This window comes from Carassius carassius, chromosome 44, assembly GCF_963082965.1.
Source record: "Carassius carassius chromosome 44, fCarCar2.1, whole genome shotgun sequence".
Lineage (NCBI taxonomy): Eukaryota > Metazoa > Chordata > Actinopteri > Cypriniformes > Cyprinidae > Carassius > Carassius carassius.
This window is the reverse complement of record NC_081798.1, coordinates 3086801-3112430: the sequence shown is the minus strand read 5'-3', so window position 1 is coordinate 3112430 and position 25630 is coordinate 3086801. Positions and strand designations below refer to the sequence as shown.

General features: G+C 41.1%; 2 protein-coding genes and 1 long non-coding RNA gene across 3 annotated transcripts; 1 reads left to right on the top strand and 2 right to left on the bottom strand.

Annotated features, from left to right (window-relative positions):
* Positions 1–8637: 8637 nt before the first annotated feature.
* LOC132126857 (keratin, type I cytoskeletal 50 kDa) lies at positions 8638–11158 on the top strand. Its single transcript, XM_059538415.1, has 7 exons — positions 8638–9224; positions 9470–9552; positions 9634–9790; positions 9998–10159; positions 10238–10363; positions 10642–10862; positions 10955–11158. The coding sequence occupies exons 1-7, from the start codon at positions 8697–8699 to the stop codon at positions 11076–11078; spliced, it is 1401 nt and encodes a 466-aa protein (XP_059394398.1). The 5' UTR covers positions 8638–8696; the 3' UTR covers positions 11079–11158.
* On the bottom strand, positions 10494–11088 carry LOC132126859 (uncharacterized). The gene is made up of 2 exons (XR_009427462.1): positions 10967–11088; positions 10494–10880 (listed from the first exon to the last, which is right to left on the bottom strand). It is a non-coding gene; the product is annotated as an uncharacterized LOC132126859 (long non-coding RNA).
* A 29-nt stretch (positions 11159–11187) lies between the features above and the next one.
* On the bottom strand, positions 11188–17295 carry LOC132126858 (keratin, type I cytoskeletal 13-like). Its single transcript, XM_059538416.1, has 8 exons — positions 16974–17295; positions 16163–16245; positions 15925–16081; positions 13268–13429; positions 12493–12618; positions 11823–12040; positions 11651–11661; positions 11188–11555 (listed from the first exon to the last, which is right to left on the bottom strand). Exons 1-8 carry the CDS (start codon positions 17280–17282, stop codon positions 11458–11460), a joined length of 1164 nt encoding a protein of 387 aa, XP_059394399.1. The 5' UTR covers positions 17283–17295; the 3' UTR covers positions 11188–11457.
* Between the last annotated feature and the right edge of the window lie 8335 nt (positions 17296–25630).

Here is a 25630-nt window from a genome sequence, read left to right as displayed (position 1 = left end):
CCTGTATGTGCCGGACAGTGTTTTCATTGTCTGTGAAATAATGACTGTTTATGAAAGTTTTAGCATCCCACATATGACCAGTAATGTAACTGCTTTCCTTAATTAAGATATCAATACAATACAATGGAGATTTTAAGTATTATTTTACCAGATCAGGTCATTTTGCAATTTGCTGATTATTATTAATACTGCTATCTAAAATATGGAGCAGATTTATGACTGTGCCACACCCTGTGCAAAGAAACACAAAACGTCTGCAACACATAAGCAGCGAGACTAGAAGAACCATGTTATAAAGTCAAAGGCAAAAATGATCGAATAGGAAAAGAAAAAGAAGATGTAGGCTGCTTTATTCACAGTTTTTGATTAAAGTCTTTGGTTCATTCAGCAGTATACATCTTTGTACATATATCATTTTTTAATTTGAAAAAGTTCCTCATTCCTTGAGAAACCTAACTGTAATGACAATAAGGGAGAAGGTGATAGTAAGAAATTTGAAAAGTATAGATTTATTTTATTTTTTTTATAATTGATTTATTATATTTTTATATTTAAATTATATGTTTTTGCATTCATCCGCAAAAGTTTTTGTTACCCTGATAAACTGCAGTTTTGTATTCTTTGGAGAGATTTCGCAAAATGATGATGGAAAATGATATGAAACCCCTAAAGGGACATGTTGATAGATTGATTATGAGATAGGAGGAAAAAAATATTTCAATGTTTTTGTTTTCTCTCAAACATGTTGCATGTGTTCACTTGCAAACTATTTTATGGATTATTTTCCTCCCATTTCATATTATTTTATAAATGCTGCTTTATTTGTTACATATAAAAAAATAGGTTGGAGGGAAGTCTATATTACAATGTTTTTGAAGCAGCCTTAAAGTTCCCTTTCGAGAGTACTCTCGTACTGCGTAAGCTAGCTTACGCTATGGAAAAGGTCCCCTTTTCTCAAGAATATGAAGCCAAAAATTATCCTTAATTTTTAAATAATGTAAAACGCAGTGCTGCAGCACAGCAGACCCAAGCGAAGCGGCTCGTGCGCTTATTGGCTGTGCTGCGGCAACTGCAGCAACCTATGGTGAGGCAGCAGAGAGGAACGAACCAATGGGGGCGCTTCGCGCCCATTGGACGTCAGAGCGCGCCAAAATAGGCGTGGCTGGAACTATATAAGCCACCGCTTCACCATAGGGATCAGATTTCATCTCCTTCAGCGATCTCACCTGCACTTCGCTGTCTTCTCCGGAGAAGCCTCTACACGCCGTCGAAAAGCCTCTCAGCGGGATAGCACTGCAACGCAGATCTGAGGACGCCGGCTCGTGCTTCATCTCGACGCCGCCTTCAGCACTCGCTTCCTGCTGCGCCATCCGGCGTGACTATATCCTTTACAAAGCTAGTGTGTTTGCCGCTGCATCACACTTTTTTCTCCAGAATTCGAGGCGTTGTTTCAAATGCCTCGGGCCTGCGCTTCCTGCCGAGGCCCTCTGCCCAGCGAGGACCGCCACATCATCTGTGTCTCCTGCCTGGGCCGCGAGCATGCTGAGAGCGCACTCTCCAAGGGCGGCTGCCCTGAGTGCGACAACATGGCTATATCGACCCTGCGGGCTCGATTAGCTCAAACCAGCCACGATGCTCCACCCGCTCCGCCTCTTCTCTCTCAAGTGCCGCGTAAGAAACGCCGCGATCAGAGAATGCCTGAGCACACTGCTACACGCGAGCTCACGCCGGAACACTCCCCGCGTGCCTCGCCCGCTCTCTCTCCTTCGCCTGTCCTCTTCGTGGACGAGCAGCGCCAGTCCCTGCTCACCAGCGCCCCCTTCTCCTTTGGAGCGCCTGAGGCGGAAGAGGACAGACACGACAGCCTTTCTCTCGCCGCGTCCAGTAGTGAGGAATGGTCGGGCTCCATTGCGGACCCCCCCCCCCTCTACAGCACCCAGCTGCACCGGACAACGCGCTGATATCGACGCGGAGCTTACTCGCGTGCTTACAAGGGCTGTCAGCGACCTTCAGCTCGACTTGTCTCCTCCAGACGAGCCCGCTAAAAGCAGGCTGGACGAATGGTTCTTGCAGGGGCGCCCTTCGGCCCCTCCGCAAAGAAACGCCCCCTTCTTCCCGGAAGTTCACGATGAACTCACGAAGTCGTGGAAAGCCCCATTCTCCGCACGCTTGAAGACTTCTGTCTCGTCAGCGCTCTCCTCTGTCGACGGCGCCCGAGACCACGGTTACGAGAGCCTCCCCCCTCTCGAGGAGGCTATTGCTGCACACCTCTGCCCGCCCTCAGCCGCAGGATGGCGGTCGAAGCCTGTGCATCCATCCAAGCCGTGCCGCACCACCTCAGCTCTCGCTGGCCGAGCTTACACCTCCGCTGGTCAAGCTGCTTCGGCTCTACACACCATGGTTGTGCTGCAGGTTTTTCAGGCCAGACTTCTCCGTAACCTGGACGAGTCTGCCCCAGATACCTATGACTTTAAAGATCTCCGCAGCGCTACTGATCTAGCCCTGCGTGCGACAAAGACCACAGCACAAGCGATCGGCCGAAGCATGGCAAGCCTCGCTGTTTTAGAGCGACACCTCTGGCTCACGCTCACGGAGATGAAAGACGCCGACAAATCCGCCTTTCTTGACTCACCTATCTCGCCTTCCGGCCTCTTTGGCCAGTCGGTTAAGGGTTTCGCTGAACGCTTCACTGAGGCTCAGAAAACGTCACAGGCAATGAGACACTTCCTGCCGAAACGCTCTAGCTCTGCTGCGGGACGCCGTAGAAATGCGCCGCCCCCTCAGACCTCGAAGCCATCACAGCCAGACTTACAGTCTCGCCCAGCGACCAAAACCCAGCACCGCTCTCGCTCTACGAGCCGCAAACCGCCAGAGAGACGGGGACCTCGGCCCAGGATTGTGCTGAACCCCGAGCCTCCGAAGCCCTCCTGACCTTCGGGCTGAAAAGACCGTGGTTAAGTCCCGCTGCGGCCGGACCACCACACAAGAAACCTCACATGCTTCCTCCAATCCCCTCACTAAAGGCGGTTGGAGATGTCTATACTGCAGTAAACGAGCCTGTTACAATGCACGCACGCCTGCACACAAACGCCGTTTTCACGGCGACCTCAATAAAGCACAAAAAGAGCTTTTTCTATGTAGGCAGTGTGCCCACTACACAGTACGCACCCCTACATGTATACACACTCCCCCAAGTGTCACAAAGACACACTCGGGTCTCCTTTCATGCCCACCTTCCCGCTCGCGCCGGAGGTGCTCTAAATGTAGCGCGCGTGCCCACTTCTCAGTGCGCAACCCTACAAATAAGCGCTGTCACCACAGTGTCACAAGCACAGCATACTCGAGCTACTGGTTCCCTCATAACAGGCGGCCAGTGCCCGAAGCACATTCAACCCATAGCCGCACGAGCCGCTGCATGGCAGGCCATCCCCGGCATATCAAATTGGGTTTTGAATATAATAAAACGAGGTTACTCGCTCCAGTTCGCTCGCAGACCGCCGCGCTTTCGCGCCGTGGTCGAAACGAAAGTGAAAAGGGAAATGACACACGTCCTTCGCGCCGAACTGATAAACCTTCTTGCAAAAGGGGCGATAGAAACTGTCCCCCCTGCGCAGTGCGAGTCAGGCTTTTACAGCCGCTACTTCCTCGTACCAAAAAAGGATGGCGGTCTCAGACCCATCCTAGATCTCAGATGTTTGAACAAAGCGCTTATGACGCGATCGTTCAAAATGTTAACTACCAAACAAATACTCGCGCAAATTCGCCCGAGGGATTGGTTTTTCTCAGTGGATCTGAAAGACGCTTACTTTCACATGCAAATAGCACCCCATCACAGGCCATTCTTGAGATTCGCCTTCGAGGGGCAGACTTATCAGTACATGGTTCTTCCATTCGGCCTCTCCGTAGCGCCCCGTACGTTTACACGGTGCATGGATGCCGCTCTCGCACCCCTGAGAATGCGGGGAGTGCGAGTATTGAACTACCTCGACGACTGGCTAGTTTTAGCCCATTCCGAGGAACTACTGACGACACACAGATCCTGGATCCTCAGCCATTTAGAATGCCTGGGTCTCACGATCAACACTGTCAAGAGCGCTCTGTCTCCCAGCCAGAGGATTTCCTTTTTGGGGATAGACATAAACTCTGTGACATGTACAGCGCATCTGACGTCACAGCGCGCTCTCACTATTCAGCATCTAGCCGTGTCGTTCAAAGCCGGGTCTCTTTACCCGCTCAAACGATTTCAGGAAATGCTAGGTCTGATGGCATCAGCCGCTGCGGTTCTCAAACTGGGCCTGCTGCGCATGCGCCCACTACAGCGCTGGCTGAGAGACCGTGTTCCAGCGCGCGCCTGGATTTCCGGCCGCGCGCGCATCAGGGTGACCCACGGCTGCATCACAGCTCTGGCCCCTTGGAAAATAGCCAACTGGTATCAGTTAGGCGTAAGCACGGGCGCTGTCTCGAAATGGAAAGTAGTCTCGACAGATGCATCCAACCTCGGTTGGGGCGCCCTGTACAAGGGCAGGTCTGCCTCCGGCCTCTGGTCGAGCCCGGAGCGACTGTTACACATAAACTGTCTGGAGATGATAGCGGTCGAACTATCCCTGAAAGCTTTCCTCCCATTTTTAAAGGGCCACCACGTTCTGGTCAGATCAGACAGCATGTCAGTGGTGGCCTACATAAATCGCCAGGGTGGTGTCAGGTCAGAAACCTTGCACACCCTGACCGAACGTCTTCTGACATGGGCACATTACAATCTGCGCTCGCTAAAGGCAGCGCATGTACCTGGCATCCTGAACCGGGGCCCGGACATGCTTTCCAGGGCGAATGTTCCCCCTGGGGAGTGGTCTCTTCACCCACAAACGGTTCAGTTGATGTGGAGCATCTACGGCAGGGCAGAGGTCGACCTCTTCGCCTCAGAAGACAACGCTCATTGCCCAATATATTTTTCAAAGAGCAGGGACGCGCTGGCCCTTGATTGGCCCAGACGCCCGCTTTATGCCTTCCCACCGGTCGCGATGCTACCGCAGGTCATCGATCGGGTCAGGAAGAGCAGATGTGCTATGCTGCTAGTAGCCCCACTCTGGACGACCCAACCTTGGTTCTCCGAGCTGATGCAGCTGTCCAGTACAGCCCCATGGCCAATACCGCTGCGGAAAGATCTCCTCACGCAGCTGAAGGGTGCGCTCTGGCATCCCCACCCCGAACTTTGGGCCCTTCATGTATGGCCCCTCAACGGGTACCCGGGAACCTCCCTGAGGGAGTGTTAAAGACCATTACGGAAGCCAGAGCGCCCTCAACCAGGCGCCTGTACGCGCAGAAATGGTCAGTGTTCTCCACCTGGTGCGGGACACGGAACCTAGACCCTCACTTATGTGACGTGACGGAGATACTCTCCTTCCTACAGGAGCGTTTAGATGCGGGCAGATCCCTGTCTACGCTCAAAGTGTATGTGGCAGCCATTGCAGCTTCTCATGCTCCAGTGGCCGGCCTATCACTGGGAAAAAACGAACTGGTCATTCGTTTCCTTAAGGGAGCTCGTCGGATGAACCCTCCCCGACCCCCTTCAATCCCTTCCTGGGACCTGTCTACGGTCCTAGAGGCCTTAAAGGGCCCCCCTTTTGAACCGCTTCAGTCTGTCGATATGAAGCTTCTTTCGTTCAAAACCGCTTTTCTACTGGCTCTGGCCTCAGTCAAGCGAGTGGGGGATTTACATGCGCTATCTGTAAGCGCTGACTGTCTCGAGTTTGGGCCTAATGACTCCAGAGTCATTCTCAGACCAAGACACGGCTATGTCCCCAAGGTGCTCTCAACACCGTTCAGAGCGCAGGTCATCTCGCTGTCAGCCCTTTCCTCGCAAAGCGACGAAAGCAACGCGAGCTTCATCTGCCCCGTCAGGGCTCTCAAAACCTATATTGCGCGCTCCGCCTTATTCAGGAGGTCGGACCAGCTCTTCATATGCTTTGGTGGGCGCACCCGAGGTCTCGCCACCACGAAGCAAAGCCTATCGCGATGGATAGTAGACACTATCTCGCTGGCTTACAAATCTAAAGGCCTTCACTGCCCGTTCGGCATCAGAGCCCATTCCACCCGAGGTATGGCCTCGTCATGGGCGTGGTCCTGCGGGATACCACTGGATGATATCTGTGCGGCGGCAGGCTGGGCCTCTCCGTCCACATTTATTAGATTCTATAATCTGCAAGTCCCTGCCCTGCAGGCCAGGGTACTTTCTATATAGACGTGCTAAGCCTTATCACGTCCCCCTTTTTTCGTTCCCTATATAAAGCTCACTAAGGTTGGCTGTTGGGACTGGGATTTCTCCTGCTATAAAGCCCCGGGCTCTCGCCTTGGGCTGTGACAGGTCGAAGTTCCCGAGCACGCACGGCGTTTTACATTGTGTTCCCATAGCGTAAGCTAGCTTACGCAGGACGAGAGTACTCTCGAAAGGGAACGTACTCGGTTACTAGCGTAACCTCGGTTCCCTGAGATGAGGGAACGAGTACTGCGTAACCTGCCGTGCTATGTGCTCGGACCGGGTGATCGCTTCAGTCGATTTAAAACCTGATCCCTATGGTGAAGCGGTGGCTTATATAGTTCCAGCCACGCCTATTTTGGCGCGCTCTGATGTCCAATGGGCGCGAAGCGCCCCCATTGGTTCGTTCCTCTCCGCCGCCTCACCTTAGGTTGCTGCAGTTGCCGCAGCACAGCCAATAAGCGCGCGAGCCGCTTCGCTTGGGTCTGCTGTGCTGCAGCACTGCGTTTTACATTATTTAAAAATTAAGGATAATTTTTGGCTTCATATTCTCGAGAAAAGGGGACCTTTTCCATAGCGTAAGCTAGCTTACGCAGTACTCGTTCCCTCATCTCAGGGAACTGAGGTTACGCTAGTAACCGAGTACGTTTCTCAGCATGTCACTACTTTTACTAGCTAACGCAAATATTTTGAGTGTGAATGGAAGGTATCATAGGGGAATGCTATCACCTCCTGAAAAAAAAGCTATAGAAACCATCACATAATTTGTAATGGTTTTACTGGTTATAATGGTTTTAAAGGAAACTCTAATGGACCCTGTGAGTTTGTTACTGGTAATTGTTTGCCTATGTGTCTACATAATAACACACTACATATATTTTTTAATGGTTTTAATGGTTAAAAAGTGATGGTTTGTAGTGTTTGCAATGGTATTTGTAGTAGAAACCATTAGAATTTCTGTGATGGATCTATAATTTTTTTCATCAGGGACGTTTCATGAGTAAAAGCAAATGAATTTAAATAAATGATTTCCTCCCATATCTCTCTTAGTGCATTGCAGATTTTCTATTCTCCTCTTTCATCAGTAGAAAATTCTCACAGTAAAAGGCTGACTTAAAATTCATTAATAGATTAACTCCTGCATGACATGCTTACAAAAGTGTGCACATAAACATGTCCTTTAAATCGATATGCTCACGGTCTTGCATTAACAAGGTGATCTTTTAATACAGGAAAACGTTCTCTAAATTTGTGATTAAAAATAGAGCAAGAAAGAACTTGTTCGGAAGCAACGCATATGGATCAAATAAATCTTGTGATTCAGTATCTCATGAAATTCACATCATTCTACACCTTATAACTGCAGGCACATTCACTCAGTTAAACGCGATTAATCACTTGATAGATAGCCTTCACTAAATTCACTAAGCACATAGTTTTCATTTGATTGTGTAATGATAGCTATACAAGTGTACATAGTAAGTTTGTAAATGTGTTCAAACTAGCAATTACGCTACTGATGTATCTTAATGCAGCAGCCTTTTCATTGATGCTTAAATAGCTGCTGATAGAAATTAACTGGTTGAATTGCATGGTAATGCTTTCCAAAGCAATGCTTTAGCTCTCATTTTAAACTTTCATACACATACGAGAATTTTGGGAGATAAAAGTAAAGACTTCTGGAGTGGTGTATCTGAGTAATGGCTTAAGCTCTCAGAAAAAGACTGTTACGCAAGACGGTTAGCACCATGCAAGTATGTCTCCAGATGGCTCTTGTGCAATTTAAAAGTTCACTTTGGAACATGTATCTCTTCCTCTATGTTTTTTTTGTTCTGTTCATATTTGAAAAGACAAAGGGAGGTCTGTTCTGGGGAAGCTGTCAGCATTCCAAGAGCAAGAGCCCATTTCACTGTGTGGTTTTAGCTCACTGTTTATAAGTGTTTATCACTTCCAGCACTCTGTTGCTTAGGAAACCCCGCTGGCAGGCGCAGGTCATCCTGTCAGTGTGCATGTTATGAAGCCTGTAACACAAACCTTATGGCAGTAACATGAGACCCTGTGCAAACATGCATGGGAAAATCAAGGTCTACACATCAAAACAATCACATCCTGTGATAAATGTTGCAGTTTATATATGCATTCATGTTTTAAGATAAGATGTGACTTGGTGTTTCTTGTCTTTGCACATACCCCTGGGCTACGAGCTCTCATTCAGAGCTCATTCCAACAATTCATATTATTTCACCTGCCAGATCCTCTGCCTCTAGGCATGTTGGGCGGAGAGTGAAGTTTTGAGTTCATACTCTCCCCTCACCCCCTCCTCCGTCTCTACCTCCACCCACCCCTTACCTCATCCCACAAACATATAAAAATCAATCAGCCTCGTCTGTGCGCCACATTCCCTCTCCTTCCAGCAAAAGACTATCTCCTCTGCACCCCAGCAATGACGTCCTTTAGCCGCCAAAGTTTCATGTCTTCTGGAGGGGGTTTAAGTGGAAGCTCCCTGCGTGGTCCTTCTGTGGGAAGCATGTCTCGGTCATCTGTGATTGGTGGTGGAGGTGGTGGCCATATAAGCGCCATGCGTTCTGGCAGTGTGTATGGGGGTGCAGGAGGTCACGGGGTGCGTATCTCCACCGGGGCAAGAACCTTTGCAGCTGGTGGTGGTGGCGGCGGTGGAGCCAGCTATGGCTTTGGTAGTGGCGCTGGTGGTGGAGCAGGGTTTGGCTATGGTAGTGGCGCCGGAGGAGGCTTTGGAGGAGGTGATATGGACCCCAACGTGACTGTCAGTGAGAAAGCAACCATGCAGAACCTAAACGACCGTCTGGCAACCTACCTGGAGAAGGTGCATTCACTGGAGAAGGCCAATGGAGATCTCGAGCTAAAGATCAGACAGTTTTTGGAGAACAAAACCTCACCTGATGCGAGAGATTACTCTGCCTACCACGCTACAATCAGCGACCTGCAAGATAAGGTACTGCTATTGTAAACGTCTCGTGCACAAGATACTGTTTTCATAGCTGCAGGATTAAGGGTGTGGTCAAATACTCATTGAGTTTTTTGCACATCAAATTGAAACAAAGCCATACATTTCTGCCATGTACCATTATGGGTTACCTCCCAAAATGGGTTCAACAGACATATCTTTGCATGTAGATCTTATTAATGCATATTTGAAAGCTATGCATTTGCAAAATCATAATTATTTGTCTCTGACAGATCCAAGATGCCACTCGCATCAATGGGGGAGTCTACCTGGCCATCGATAATGCAAAATTGGCCACTGACGACTTCAAGACCAAGTAAATGCAAACCTACAGTGTATGCAACCCTTATGCTTAGGGGAAAAGTTACTAATAAGCCACTCTGTGTGATTCATTCAGGTATGAGAATGAGTTGGCCATGCGTCAATCTGTGGAAGCAGATATCGCTGGGCTGAAGAGACTCCTTGATGAGCTGACACTGGCAAGATCTGACCTGGAGATGCAGATTGAAGGCTTAAAGGAGGAGCTTATCTACCTCAAGAAGAACCACGAGGAGGTAAAAACCTGTCAAATTCAATCATGCTGTTTGATTGTTATCAACATGACAAGCAAGATCTTTTGATCATGTAAAAAAACATATGTTCCTCTGACCTTGCCATAAAATGAACTAACAAAGCAGTCAAATGTGATGCTGATAAGCGCTATAAATTTCAGGGAATGTGCCTCAGGGGTCACACATCATCTCAAGTTCTTCTCTTTGTAGGAACTGGCATCTATGCGTAGTCAGATGACTGGCACAGTGAATGTGGAGGTGGATGCAGCTCCTCAGCAGGATCTGAGCCGTGTGATGGCTGAGATCCGAGAGCAGTACGAGGGAGTCAGTGCCAAAAACCAGCGGGAGTTAGATTCCTGGTTCCAAACCAAGGTAAAAGAGAGCACAAGATTAGCCAAGTTTTGGTCTTTGGTGAGGCGTAACTAAACTCTGATTGTTATTTATCTGCAGTCAGAGACACTAACTAAGGAGGTGACTGCCAATACAGAGACCCTCCAAGTGTCCAAGACTGAAGTCACTGAGCTTAGACGCACCCTTCAAGGGCTGGAGATCGAGTTACAATCTGAACTCAGTAAAGTAAGTGTTTTAAGATCCATCTATCCCAACATTTTAAGCCATTCTAAGCTGGTTTTAGCTGGTGTAATTGGTCTCCAAGCTGGTAATTTGCTTGTAGATATTTGTATAAATTGCCAAACCCCTCTGAAACCAGCAACCTAGACAATCCTGACAATGCTTGGAACCTGATAAGAAAATCATCTTAGGCTGGGTTAAGTTTGGCAGGCTGTTTTTTTACCCAACATATACTTATTATTCCAGTCTGTGCTAATAAATACCACCTTCTCTCTATTCTACAGAAAAGGTCTCTTGAGGGAACTCTTGCAGATACAGAATCGCGTTACTCCATACAGCTGACTCAGCTGCAGGCTCGTGTAACAAGTCTGGAGGAGCAGATCGTTCACCTCAGAGGTGACATGGACAGACAATCTCAGGAGTATCAAATGCTGTTGGACATCAAGACCCGGCTGGAGATGGAGATCGCGGAGTACAGGAGACTGCTGGATGGAGGAGCAACCAGGTAGGAGATGCTGGAAAACTGATAGTGATCCTGCAAAATGAGCGTTCTCATTGGGTTTTTGCCATTTCTGAAGACTTTCTCTTTTTTGTCAGTTTCAGCACTACTGGTGGGGGAGGAGGAGGAGGAGGAGTAGTGAGCTCTACTAAAACCATCACGGTGAAGACCATTGAGGAAGACATTGTTGATGGGAAAGTGGTGTCAAGTACTACAAAATAAACACCAAACATGACTGTCACACCAGTTTTCAGGCCTTCCACTGTGATCCATTTTTTGAGAATAAAATCAGTGAAGCCGTGGTTTGTGTCATGTTAAATCTGTTTACTGTTTTAAGTCAATATCAAAGCATTGTTTCTGAAAGGTTGGTGATACATTTTGAGATTTGTGCTTGCAGTACAACAGGCGTGAGATTGTCATTTAAAAAGAGAGCTGAAAATCAGACAGAAAAAAAAAACTAAAACTAATTCACATTCAGATAATCATGTTCATATCTACTAAATGTAAACTCCCAATTACTTCATTAACTGTGTAAGTGTGCAATACAGAAGGCATGAGTAAAACATGTGGTGTCCACAGATGAAGCGTGTTTTTGAGGAGATTAGTCATCTCGCTCATTAACATCTACACTCTCGCTGCTCTCCATGATCTTCCCATCCACGACGGTTTCCACCACTGTGATTGTTTTGGTGACAATTTCTAAAAACAGACAAAGGAAGATGGTTAATTAGCAATGCATAACAATGCTTCATAGTTGTGGAATATATATCTTTTATTTTAAAATAGTCACTTACTGTGGGACTTCCTGTAAAACAGATAGAGAAAGAGAGTTGGTGTCAGTAAAGCATTTAAGAAGCGAAAGAAGTACACTTTTTAACTTCAAATTCAGCATGCACTAAATCACAAGATATTAAATTTCAACAAGATTCAACAAGATATTCAAGAAATAATTTTCTTGAGCATTACCTCTCATCTCCATCCAGCAATCTCCTGTACTCTGCAATCTCAAGCTCCAGTCTGGTCTTGACGTCCAGCAGCGTTTCATACTCTCGCTTGTTGTTGCCAATGTTAGCATGAAATTGACTAAGCTGTTGCTCCAGGCTGCTAACAGTAACCTGAAGCCTAGCCAACTGGTCCCCATAACCGGCCTGTGTTTCCTCCAGTTCACCGTCAAGAGCTGACCTCTGTGTATAGGCATTACATATATATATATATATAAACATATCTATATATGCATATGTAGACTGCATTTATATACATATATAATAATAATAGTTGTTATAATGATTGTTATTTGTTATTTGCAGCAGGGAATAATTACATGGAAACAAGTGCTAATAATCTTTTGAAACACTATCTCTTGTTCTTCTAAACATATAAACCACAGGAAATTACAGCACATTCCCCCTTAAAATTTTAAAGCTGGCAGAGTGCTGGTTGGTGAACTAGAAGGGGTGAGGCTGGAGCAAAAACAGCCTGGCACAACACTTTCTGCCAAGATATGTTGCCACAGACTTGGAAATTATAATGCATTGCTTCTTCCCTTTAACCTACAAGTCTATGAGGTGCTGAGAGTATAGAAAAGCAAGTTTTGCCTTGCAAATAAATGTGTTATTGTAGGTGTGTGCAGGTTTACCATGCTCTGATGGGTCTGCAGTTCAATCTGTAGTCTTTGTAAAGTGTTTGTGAATTCCTTCAGCTCTATTCTGCTGTTCTGAAGATCTTCATTTTGTGTGACCACCTCCTGTTGCACTGTGGCCATCTGCAGCCAACAAAAACAACTATAACATCACATGCATGCTATAAAACAAATTTTTCCTGTTAATTACAGACTAAGTCGATGTGATTAAAACTGAAAACTCAAATGCACCAAATCAGTTATTTTCAGAAGTGTAAGACCTTATACACTGAAAAACTGCAACATTTTTTTTTAAGGCAAGTGGTTTTAAGGTCATTTATTTTAGCTACATTTAAAAAAAAAAATAGTCAAGTAAATTTGTTTATTTAAACGTAGCAAAAATAAATTGATTGCAACCACTTACCTTAAAAAAGTGAGTAAATGCAATGAATTTCAATCAGTTTGTACTTAAGCTAAACTGGTTATTGTGTCAAAATTGTACTTACTGAAAAGACAAATTATCTAGAAAACCTGAGTAAATGTTTCCACATTACAGTTATTTTTAGGAATAATTGTTCTTAAATAAATATTTAAATTATTGACTTTTTTTTTTGATAAGAACTCATTTAAAGCCATGATAACCTGCCATATATGTACTTTGCATTTAAAAATAGAAATCAAGAACTGGTTAAAAGTGCAGGGATTCAGTTTCAATGTACTGAAGATACCAAAAATAATACTAAAATGTAATAAAGTCACTTAAGTACAGATGCATTTGTGGTTTTAACTTCACCTTTGTCTCATACCAGGACTCCAACTCTTCACGGTTTTTCTCAGTCACAGCCTCATAGTGTTGTCTGATCTCCGTCATGGCCTGGTTCAGATCCATAGAGGGTGCTGCATCCACACTAACGTTCACCTGACCTCCAGCCTCAGCACTAGCCAGAGACATCTCCTGAAAAAAAAAACACATATCAGAACATAGAACATTAGAACACAGAGACAGAGACAGGTTGTATTATGAATGCTGACGTGGCATTAGATTTAAGAGGAATAAAAAAGAAGTGGGAATGGTGGTATGAGCCAAGTCTTTTAATCCCAAACATATCTGTATGATATGAGGAGAAAATGAGCTTCTTTTGTTTATTATGCAACATTTTATCAGCTGTAAATTAGCAAAACTTTTTCTTTAGCTTGTGCCTGAGTGCATTAACACATGAACAGAGACCCAAGAGGCCTAGAGATATTACTGTTTAGTTTAAAATGATGTAATGGAATGGAAAACCCCAGCAGAGCAGGCAGCTGAAGAACAAGAGGAAAAAAGGAAAAATTGAAGGAAGGAAGTAACGCTCTGAATGACCCTATTTTTCTGGTGTGGAAACGGTTATCTCTGAAAAAGTTGATTATGGGCAGCTCCAGAACTATCCAGAACCAGAAACATTTTCCACATTTAAATAAAAGACTTTAATTTTCCTTTCATTCAGTTTAGAAAACATACTGTTTGGGATCACTATGATTTATTTTCACTATGATTTTGTGATACTTTTTTCATCAAGCATGCATTACATTTACTAATAATGCAGTAAAGACAAAATTATATTTTAAATAAATGTTGTTTTCAAACTCAAAAGCTGTTCATCAAAGAGTCCTGAAAAAAAAACATTTAGATTCTAAGCAGTGCAACCATTTTCAAATGCAATAAATTAGGCCTATGTCTGAAAAATCAGGTTTGCAATCACATGGAAATTGTTTTAAATATATTAAAACGCAAAACACTAATACAATATTTCTGTTTCTACTGTATTTTGGACAAAAAGCAGCACTGGTGAACACGAAATTTTATATAAATGTTTTAATATACTCATGGTATGCAACTGAATCTACAAGTTTGTGTATCACTGTGTAATATAAGGTAGTTTTATATCTGGATATGAGTTACAGGTTTTTGAGAGCTGTGCTGTGTTCAGTTTGCACCAGGGTGTGTGCCCGTCTGTTTGTGGAAAGGCTGGAATGTGAGGAGTGGTGGATTCTCACACTGAGAAAAGATCCACGTCTAATTTTGAATTAAATAGGCCTTTTAGAAAGCATAAACAAACAGAATCCTTATTTGTCTTCACAATGTCGGCACGGAACCGCACAATGGACTTCTAGGGACAGACTCCCAGAAACTGAATGTTTACACTTACAGCGATTTGCAGTGTCAAAGAAACAGCATACATTTTCAATAATAGTTGATAAAGAGCAATATTGTATCCCCTTGCAGAATCCTCCTTGGATCGCAAAGAGGTAGCAGGCCAAAAATGCATTTGCAATAACTTCTAGATATTATATCATATGTATCGCAAATTGCAATGCAAATCAGTCCAGTTTTATCAGTCGCAGTAATTAATGGTGGTGAAGTACTGTAACTTGTATATATGCTAAGCTAGCAGTCTAATCACCTAGCAGTACGCAAAGGTATAGTCTAACCATTTAGTTTGCAAGCTGACTTAAAAATATGTAGCCTAATCTAATGGTGTGTGCACACCAAAAGCGAAGCAAATATTTGCATCGCTCTAGATTAGGCCTACCCGCGGGATGGTTTTTTTTGGTGTCACTCACGTGAATAAAAAAATAAAAATAAAATAACATCAGTTTTCTGATACAAAGACGAGCCATCAAGCTCTTTGCTGATTGGCTTGCGCAACAACGCGTCATGAAAATTTTCTGCTCGAGAAAAATTTCAATTTTTCAATTTGCACGGATGACGCAAATGAGGCGAATATCGAGCCAAACGTGTCTAAATAACACTTTAGATTAGGGAACACATATTCACTTGCTGTTTACTTAGAGTTTCCCTCAATCAACTCATTGTTTGCTGCTTTTGATAGTAACTGAGCTACAGCAGTTGTTGTGGTGGTTTTATTTAGGTACTGTTTAGGTAGAATAAGCCGTTAATATGTGCTTTGTAAGTACTAAAAACCACCAATATACTGCTAGTAATATGCATAACCAACTAGTTAAAAGTGAATGGTGTTCCTAATCTAAAGTGTTAGTTATAAATGGTTTGTTTGAACAGCTCTGAGTCTTCGCAGGAATTGCATCACCATACCACATCACCATGGCGATATTTACTGTATACAGTAGGGTGTAAATGTTTCCAGGTAATTTGTGCTTATATAACAGCTTTGTGTAAAACAGGAATCAGTCTGTGGGTGGAATATCTGAATGACCAGTCGCATGGGCAATGCCCTAAATAGAAGTCCTGTCATGGCAATATTACTGGTGTTTACATGCTAGAATTGGCTCTTTAAGAATAGATAATAATACACTGTGGCACTAAACAACAATGAGCTGATATTTCTGTTTATTTTTGATTCACTTATTTTTTAATGAGACAGAATGGGCATATAACCACACCGAAGACTGTTCAGCAAGACAAAGATGGGAAATATGTGTCATATATCGTACCTCCTCGTGGTTTCTCTTCAGTATGATGAGCTCCTCGTTCAGAGCCTCAGTCTCTATCTCCAGATCCGACCGTCTCAAGATAAACTCATCCAGAAGTTTCCTCAGATTGGCGGTGTCGGCTTCAATGGACCTACGCATGGCCAGCTCATTCTCATACCTGCGGTGATGGTTCACAGAATTAATTTACCTTTAATTACCAATTAAAACAATTGTAAGAAATAAATATTCAGTTTCTCACTTTAGCTTAAAGTCATCAGCAGCCAGTTTGGCATTATCCGCAGCCAGGATTAATGTGGCATTTTCATGGGAAGCTAATTGAATCTGCCAATACAAAAGAGAAGTTAGGTGTATTATAAAGATGGTTATACACAAACAGCGGCTGTCAATGATGATTTTTTTAGAAATATACGCCCTCAGAACACTGAATTCCATATGAGAAGAAAAAAAGTGGATTAGTCTATTGCACAATAAACATTCTGGCACCTGGAGTCATTTTATTTTTAGAGGTGGCTGTTGGTGTGGAATTTAGTACAGCCACAGAATGTGGAACAAAAGCCAAGTCTGACAACAAACCTGTTCAGTCTGTTTCTTAACATATATTTGTCAAGAGCCATCGCAGACTAATCAGTCAGTGAATATATATAAATATATATACAGAGCTAAAACAAATACAAATGCCACGAGCCAATTAGTGTTCTGTTGTCAGTGTTAGATATAAAATATCATAGTATTAATATTTGGATTTGTTAGATTTTCAGTTTAATGATGTTATGTGCTTCTGTGATTGTTTTATTCGTTTATTAAATTTCCATTTAGTTTTAGTGTTAGTGTTTAAACGTATATTTTAATTTGTTGACGAGGCAAAGTGACACTAATGTTTTTTTTTTTAAGTTAGAATTTAATTTATAATTTAGGTTTATTTGAATTATTGACAATAAATCAAACTATGTTTTTAGTTTCACAGTTTACTAATGTCATGCCTCAAATAGCATGTCAGGTCATACTCTTGGTCCGAAAACTCAGAACTCCTTACTCGATTCTGAACTTACTTTGTTCTTCAGGTCCTTGATGGGGTCCAGGAAGATGGTGTTGTCGAATGTGACATCAGGGCGATTTTCATACCGCTCTCTGATCTTCTGCTCCAGCTCAGCGTTGGCCTTCTCCAGTGAACGCACTTTCTCTAGGTAGGACGCTAGGCGGTTATTCAGATTCTGCATGGTGGCCTTCTCGTCAGTGGACGGGTCTAAACCATCAGCTAGGTTGAAGCCCCTTGGTGAAGAGGGTGATGCAGAGATCCGGGTTCCTCGACCACCGGCTCCTCCATAAACACTTAGGGTTCTGGAATATGGGTAAGACATAGTGCCGTCCTGGTTAAAGTCTCAAGCGTGGAAGTGGGAAACAAGACACAGAAGCAAATGCTTGGCTGTGACTGTCAGTTTCAAAACATCTTTTAAATAGCTGTCTAGGATGTGGGAGGGGATGTTTTGTTTTCCTGTGAACAGGTGGGTATGAACCCTTGTTCTCTAGCACCTAAAGGTCAACATTTTTTATGCCGTTCAAAGTCAGAATGTGACATTTCTTGTCTTGGACTGAATTATCAAGAATTTTTATCACAACATTTCCATTAATCTGAGAAGTAAATGTTTTTTTTTTTAAATGAACACACCCAGGTGTTACACATGGTCAAAGGTCTTGTTGAATGTCATCACAATAGATCTCTATCATGGCCTACAGTATCAGTGAATGATTGCTAAAAAACTGAAGATTGAAGAACTGGAAGGGCAACAGAAATTTTTTGAGAGACAAATTTTAGCCATACTGTAATAAAGTATTTAAATCAGCACAAAAAAAAAAATGCAGAAATTAAAAGAATAAAAAAAATACTGTATATTATTTAATAATTGTGCTCATTGACTGAGATGAGTAAACACTATTCCTTTTACCAATAAAATGCAGGCCATTTAAGCCTAAATTTATTTGATCATAAAACATCCTCACAGGCTATTATTACAACTTTACCAAAAAGTATTGGGTAATTTTTTATTTAATTTAATTTTGTTTGTTTTGTTTATGGTGGCATGTCTTTGACTTACTACACTTGGTTAAACCTGGGTCATTCTAGTCCACAGGTTAAAGCAATCTCCCACTCACAAAGGAACGCGATTTCAACGGAGGGGAAATGCTAGTCTGGCCACCCTGCCTGGGTTATCTTATTTGTGTTTCTCACTGCTCATATAGGGTTAACAGTTAATTCTGGATATTCATACACTGAGGTTTCACACTGTACACTGCTAAACCCTGGTTAACATTCTTATTTGCATATTAGCTGTGTTAGTGTCATTGGACGAATTAAGTATGTAACATGTTTATAACGGCACTAGCACATGCTGAATGGACTTTTCGGTGAAATATCCACCCTTTTTCTTTCTGTAAGAGCAGCATTTGTGATTTCTATGGGTCTAGTTTTCGTCTCATCCTTGTCCAGTTATTTTTAGCTGTACAAACAGCTTGTTTTGCTGCTTGATATTGAAAACTAGTTTCCCTTACCATATTATTTAATGTATAATCTTAATTATGAACACACTGGTTGTAGTGCAAATAGTTTTACTTTTTATTGCACAATTTTATCCTCCTCGTTATTTTTGTATAGTGGCTAATGTGTTCCTGTAGCTCAATGGGTAGAGCATTGCGTTATTAAGCGCAAGGTTGGGGGTTCGATTCCCCGGGAACACATGATAGGTAAAAATTGATCGCCTGAATGCACTGTCGCTTTGGATAAAAGCGTCTGCTAAATGCATAAATTTAAAAAAATTTAATGAACCGGAAGTCTTTCCCATAGGCTTACTTCCATGCTGAAGATAAAGGTGGAAAAAAGGTAAGATGAAATTAACCCCTTCTATACTCCAATTCACATGTTTTCCATCAATATTTGACAATTTCCACTTGACTGCTGAGGCGGTGTCTCGTGACTGTCCAAAGCAAGAGAATATGAGCCACACCGACCGGTTATCAGTTACTAAGCATCTAGTCCCAACATTTTATCACCACATCGTTTCACACTGCACTAGTCTGACACTGCAATACAGAGTTACAGTATTAAGCCAAAGCACTGATAACCCTGCTCTGGAGCAGTGTTTCGTAACCCCGGGTAAAAACCATTTCTCAATTACAAATGTGAAATACCTGAACACCTGATTGTGTGCACCATCACTAGTAGGTTCAAAAGGTAAACAAGCGTGTTTTTGAATGAATAAGTGCATCTGTCAGACCATTTATTTTATCCTTCAGATCACTTAGTATCACATCATTAAATAAAAATAAAAATCTTGAAATGTTAAATCAGTATCACCTAGTACCATTCAGACCTTTTTTCATTCTCTAAAATTTTAATTACATATGTAGGGTTCTACATCTGGTAAAGCAGCATTCTTAAGCATATCATCTTCTCATCTTGACGTATCTTTATGAGGGCTCAGGTACATTCCTATGACAGCATAAAAAGATAAGAACAACAAAAATGTATCTAAAATATATCTACTGTTGTGAATTCTTTATATATAAATCTTCATTTTTAATACTTTCATTTTATATCTGGTAAGAGCTTGTATTATATGAATATGCACTGTACAACTTCTAGTGTTTGGTGTATGTGATGCATTATTAATTCATATGGGTTTGTGTAAATGATGACAATTTTTAACTGAACTATTCCTTTAAATAGGTTTCAGCAGAAGTAATCCTGACACATAGTTTCATGTGAACAGATGCCGCTCATTGATCACAGACCAGTGTGAACAGGTGTCTCAGTGATTCATTATTAGATTTAGGTGGATGGTGTGTCTGGTAAAAAAAAGAAGAAAAAAAAAAAAAAACCTTATATTAACAAAAACGCTTCCTCAGTACACTTCAATCAAACAACTGCTCAGACATGCATGATAAGAAACAAATAAATGAAAGGGCCTGAAAAGCTGAGGACAGAAGGAGGTGCTTGACACAGAATATGGTGTAAAATAAGCGTATAAGAATGAGTTCATGGCAGTAGCTGTGTCCAGTACATAGGTGTGCCCGATGCCACAGTAGAGGTGTTTAGCCACCAGGTGATGCTATGTGACAATCATTCATTTTGTGTGCTTTTAAGTAAGTTAAATCAAAGCACTGACCTGATGGAGCATGTCAATGCTGGAAAATACATGGCCAGCAATGAAGAGAGAGACTTTTGTGGTTCAGATGGTATTTATTGCAGTTATGCCTTTACTAGCTGTAGCGAACTGGAACATGTGAAGCAACATGGGTCCGTTCAAATTGGTATATTACTTTAATATTAACATTAACAAACAATCAAAATGTTTTACCTTCAGGTGGTCAAGTTGGTTGTTTGAATATTGTGAGTTATCAAACAAGTTAAGGCTGGAATATAATACACAAACAGATTACAATACACTTACCGTTTTTGACAAATTAAAACAATACGTGTTCTAAAATATGCTCAACATATCAAACATGTTTAATATCCTCTAGCTGAATGTAATCAAAATCTGAAGCTAAAAAAGAAAAAATCAGCAATTTTCTCTGAAATCTGTCAATTAAAATCTGCAGACTGGCTCTGACTTTTGGCATCTTTCTTTAACTTATCCAGACTGTAAATCAAGGCAAAAATCATATATTCCTGCCATTATGGTAACACTTTATGTTGATAGTTCACTTTAGACATTCTAATAAATTAATAACTACAAGTCAGCTAGCAGTCATTAGAGTATTAGTAGACTGTCTGCTTACTTTGATGTTCCCCCAACACACATTCTACAGACAGTAAAGTCAGTTAAAATGTTATTGTGTTTTTTTATTTATAAGGAATTATGCAGTACAAATGATTTCAACACTGATAATAGAAGCTATTTTTTTGGGCAGCACATCAGTATGATTTCTGAGAGATTATGTTACACTGAAGACTGGAGTAATGATGCTGAAATTACAGCTTTGCACGAATAATTTACATTTTAATTCTAATATTTGTGCATTTTATATTATTATATGTACATATTATATATGTATATTTTATTGTATTTATTTTATAGTATATTTATTTATTTATTTTGTCTAAAACATAAAAAACCCAAAACTTTTGAACAGTAGTCAAAAGTAGAAGCACGTTTTGACTTCTTTTGGAGATAATTCATGTTGGTAGAGGAAAATAAATGTGTGTTTACTACATCATAAATATATAAATTATATAACATATATACATCTCCATGCCTTGAGTTCCTTAAGTCTTCTTTGTGACATAACAGTCAATTCTGTTTAGCAGGGAGTTAATTTCTAAATTCTGCTACAGAAAAGCCACAACTCAACCACAGTAAAGGCAGACAAATTAGAGAGACTCTATAATACAACCGTCTGTTCCCCCAAGGGTCATCCTAGTTTGTCAGCCAAAATCTCTGAAGAAAACCCTGCAGGTGTACACACAGCACGTGCTCGCTACAGCTGAATACATTACAGCGAGAGATGCCAGCCAGAGAAAACAGACTTTCTTTTGTCTCTTCAAATCACACTCCCATCAGCAGTCACACCTTTCACAACAGGTGATAACATGGTCACAGGAGTCATCAGACGTCTGACATGGTGAGAACAGTACATAGTATCTGTCTGCATGCCAGGTATCTCTGATGCAATATGACTTATGATAGAAACCGGCAAAGCTAGGAATCTTATATGTCTTGAACATAACAATAATAGGGTTACTGTTGCATACAAGGACAGAATCAAAGAGGAAATCAGCAGTTACACACTTAGCAAAACATCCACTAGCAAATGTTGACCTTGTTGTCATGGCTTTAGTGCATGAATGGGAGATGATTTCATGGACAAGTTCAAGCCGTAGTCTCATGGGTGTTAACATTCACTACATGACTCTTATTCATTCAGGTGATGCTAACACAGGCACTGTGGGTTGTTACACAGTGAGATCGTGTTTATCGAGGGAGAACATTTTACACTGTTGAAAAGCCAGTGGGTGAGTTGAGTCACATCAACTATTTCAAGAGCAGTACAGATATCACCTTGCTTATGAGATTGGAAGTAAAAGTAGTTTTATGTGACTTTTTGCATGTCCAAGACAGTGTTCTGTAAAGGCAAAAATTATTGTGTCAGTTGTATGTCATGTCATTTCAAGTATATCTGCATCCAAAATAAATGCACACTAATTTATGTATTAGCAAGAGTGGATCAACTTACTTCTACGTTATTTGAATTCTCTGCCATTCAAACTATTTTCATTCTGTAAAATCAGCAACATGAAATATATCAGCAAAAATATTTGTGAAAAACAAATCTTCAGAAATCCACTTTTTCTTTCAAGGAAAATCTTTTGTATCTTTGTTCTTTACTAAAAGAATTATATCAGCAGAGGCAAGTACTTGACTGTGTTTGAATTTCTCATGTTTTTTCTCCATCACTTACACTGAAATAGGAAATACACAAAATAAGAATAAATAGATTAAAGCACCAATTCAGGGGAAATGCATTTCAAATAGCAGGATGAACTAAGCTTTTAAAATGAAGGGGACCAAAAAATGTCCAGCTTCAAGCATAACACAGAAATGAATCAGAGTTTGATCAAACATAACAATAAGGATGTTCTCATGGGCTACCAGAATAAAATAATACACAAACTATATATGCTGTAATCTGCTGTGGATATAAAACTATTATTATATAATGTATTTAAGGCTTGCCTGTCTAAAACTTACCTACCAATTAAACTGGGGCATTTTTTCCAAAGAGGCGAGGGAGTGCCTTCTCAAAAAGAAGTTGACTCAGCAGTTAAAAAAAAAATCTATAGAAATTTGATCAAATTAAGTCATGTTAAGAGTGTTCAATTTTCTGTCAGCAGTTTACAATGGACAAATAATAAAGAAGTAATTAAACAAACAACTTAAACATCGCCACTTTCAATCACATCATTTTATTGCAATTTTATTCCACTTAAAAATGTTTATATTAACATACTATTTATTAAAACATCTAAAAATATATTAAACTACAGGTTGTTTTTTGTTAGTGTGAGACTGTGCTGTTTCTTGGTCCTAAATGCCAGCAAAGCGTATTTTATGTGTCATTTATTTGACACGTTTCAGGTCATGGAGAACTATATTAATGGTGATTAGTTGAATCAGGTGTGTTCGGTTTTGGGAGATAAGACATTGTGTGAGCAATCCATTTGTGTGTGTGTGTGTGTGTGTGTGTGTGTGTGTGTGTCGTTGCATATGCATGATGTCATAAAAAGCTATTTTTTTCTACTGGGTGCTACAGGAGGCTAAGTACCCTCTGACTAAAGCAAGTTCATACTACAAGTTGTAATACTATCATATTGAGATCACTAGAGATAAGTTTGGAAAATGACCCAATGTGTACAGAGCTTTAGAGATTTCTAATGCACGTGTTTTTAAGCAATGTGGTTGTTGTTTTTTTAAACACAACAGCTAATCAGAGGTGCTATTTTAATTATAGAGACTTCTATTTCTAAGGACAGTGGCATATTTTTGCATACACATGGTTTCAGATAGCTTTAAATTGAATCATGTCTTCTGTGCACACACACATACAGACGTCACACACAGATTAGTCAGTGAGACAATACTCCACCTGACATCTGCCTGCTCCTCATGACCTAGTCTATTTGGCACTAATCTAGATTATATCACTATGATGTAAACTATCAATCATAGCTCAACCTATATTGAACTAGATTAGCTAGAATAAAAGAGTCTACTGTAGAATATAGTGTCAGTGAGAAAAAGCCATTTTAATGCCTGAATTAACATTAGTGATCCACTATGCAGAAAAGCTATTTTTTAAAAAATATATATACAGTATATATATATACTGTATATATATATATAGTTTGTTTGGTTAGTAAACATGTGTTACAGTGACCTTTGTATCTACTTTCTTTTTCTTTATATTTTTAAAATTAAAATATTAATATATAATTTAAAATTCCATAGATATGTAATTCTTTGGTCTGAAGTGGGTGGACATCACAGTGCATTTAAATTTTTTGACCAGAATTAGCACTCTAATTGACTCTAATTAGCACTTATCTAGACTTTTGATATGTTGTAAACTATTACAGGTAAATGAAACAATAATATCTTAACCAAAATTAGAATTAGAATAGATTAAATATGTGATAATAATTGCCTCTACCCATGCAGTGACAGCAGGCTATTACCTGGTGCTCGCCTGGACAGAACAGCCAATTTCATTCATTTTCATGAGTAATAATAGTTACCAACTCTCCCATGAGCTCTTTGAAGACAGCTTAGAGAGAGAGAGAGGTGAGGTGGAGCTCTGTTTATACAGTGAGTGAGAGTGAGAGTCACCTAGACTAAAGACTTCAATAGAGGCAGACTTGAACACGAAAAAGAGCCAATCAAGCAGATCTGAAGTCATGCTGATGCATGCTAGTGCTAAAATCTCTAAAAACTATTTTACACAGATTTCTGCAGTACTTGATTCTTAATGGTCAAATATTTTCATATAATGCCCTCCAAATTGAAAAATTGCCCCAGAAAACTGATTTCATACTGCTGGGTTGTCTCTTTTATCACTCTGTAGCCATGTTGAAATAATACAATTATTTCAGTGCCAATCGATTTTTCATTTAATTAAAGTTTCCCTGGGTTCTGGTAACCAACTTAGGGTTTAATTTATGATAATAACTCACAAACATGCAATTTGCAGGAACAAAGTTTCATAATATCTGTTCTTAAGAAAATAAATTATAACCCCCACCCACCCACCCCTCCTCTCTCTCCATTGTTGATCAGTGAAGTAAGCAAGCAAAGTTCCAGATGTGACCTGTTAACTGGGTGGTGGTGCAATAGTCAGATGATGTCACATCCCCCCCAGGGAGCCCACAATCATAGCAAATCCTCTGCAGGCATCAACAGACACAAAACACATGCTTACACACTTAAAACCTTACATGTGTCACCACCCATACCACCTTGAAAGGGACTGAACAGCGTATCTTAACATAAACTACAAGAGGTAATTTTGGAAACCAATCTTTCATGTTCCTCCTCACCCATTATTGCTCATACCAATGAAACCACTCCATTTATCACTGGTTCTTGCTCTCACAAACAACTGGAAAACCTTAGGAATTGCATAGCAACAACCTGGTAACCACAACATACAGTAGTAATGTGAAAGAAAGTTGTGCACTCATAACAATTAGGCTCAGCCTGATCTTTACACAAAGAAAGGTTTATTTTACTATTAAAAGACACAACATTGAATGATAAGCAAAGATTTGTCAGAACCTCATAGGGATATTATGGTATGAGGATCAATTTCTGGATTTATTAATATTAAAAAATGCATTACATTTAAAATGTATGCATATAGTAAAAAAAATATATAAATATATTCTAAGATGGGCCTGTTTGAATATAATAAAATGATTTTTCTGGGACGTGTCAAATAAAAATGGATTATTTTCATCGTAATTTGAATTATTATATATTTGTCAACAAAATCAAAGTCAAGAGCAACCAAATGAATTGTATTTTATTTTTTATTAAAACAAACAAGTGCAATTAACTTGGGACATGTTTTAAAATAGATTTCTTAAAGATTTTTTTCTATACAATGGACACTCTTACTGGTTAGTGAAGCACTTTATGTGCAAACAGAAACACGG

Coding starts and splice junctions, on each gene's coding strand:
- LOC132126858 (XM_059538416.1), bottom strand. CDS start 17,282: ATGTCTTACCCATATTCCAGAACCCTAAGTGTTTATGGAGGAGCCGGT. Junction 16,246..16,973: donor TCAAGGACCTGAAGAACAAA/GTAAGTTCAGAA, acceptor TTGTATTGGCAG/ATTCAATTAGCTTCCCATGA. Junction 16,082..16,162: donor GCTGATGACTTTAAGCTAAA/GTGAGAAACTGA, acceptor CCATCACCGCAG/GTATGAGAATGAGCTGGCCA.
- LOC132126857 (XM_059538415.1), top strand. CDS start 8,697: ATGACGTCCTTTAGCCGCCAAAGTTTCATGTCTTCTGGAGGGGGTTTA. Junction 9,553..9,633: donor ACTGACGACTTCAAGACCAA/GTAAATGCAAAC, acceptor TGATTCATTCAG/GTATGAGAATGAGTTGGCCA. Junction 10,160..10,237: donor ATTCCTGGTTCCAAACCAAG/GTAAAAGAGAGC, acceptor ATTTATCTGCAG/TCAGAGACACTAACTAAGGA.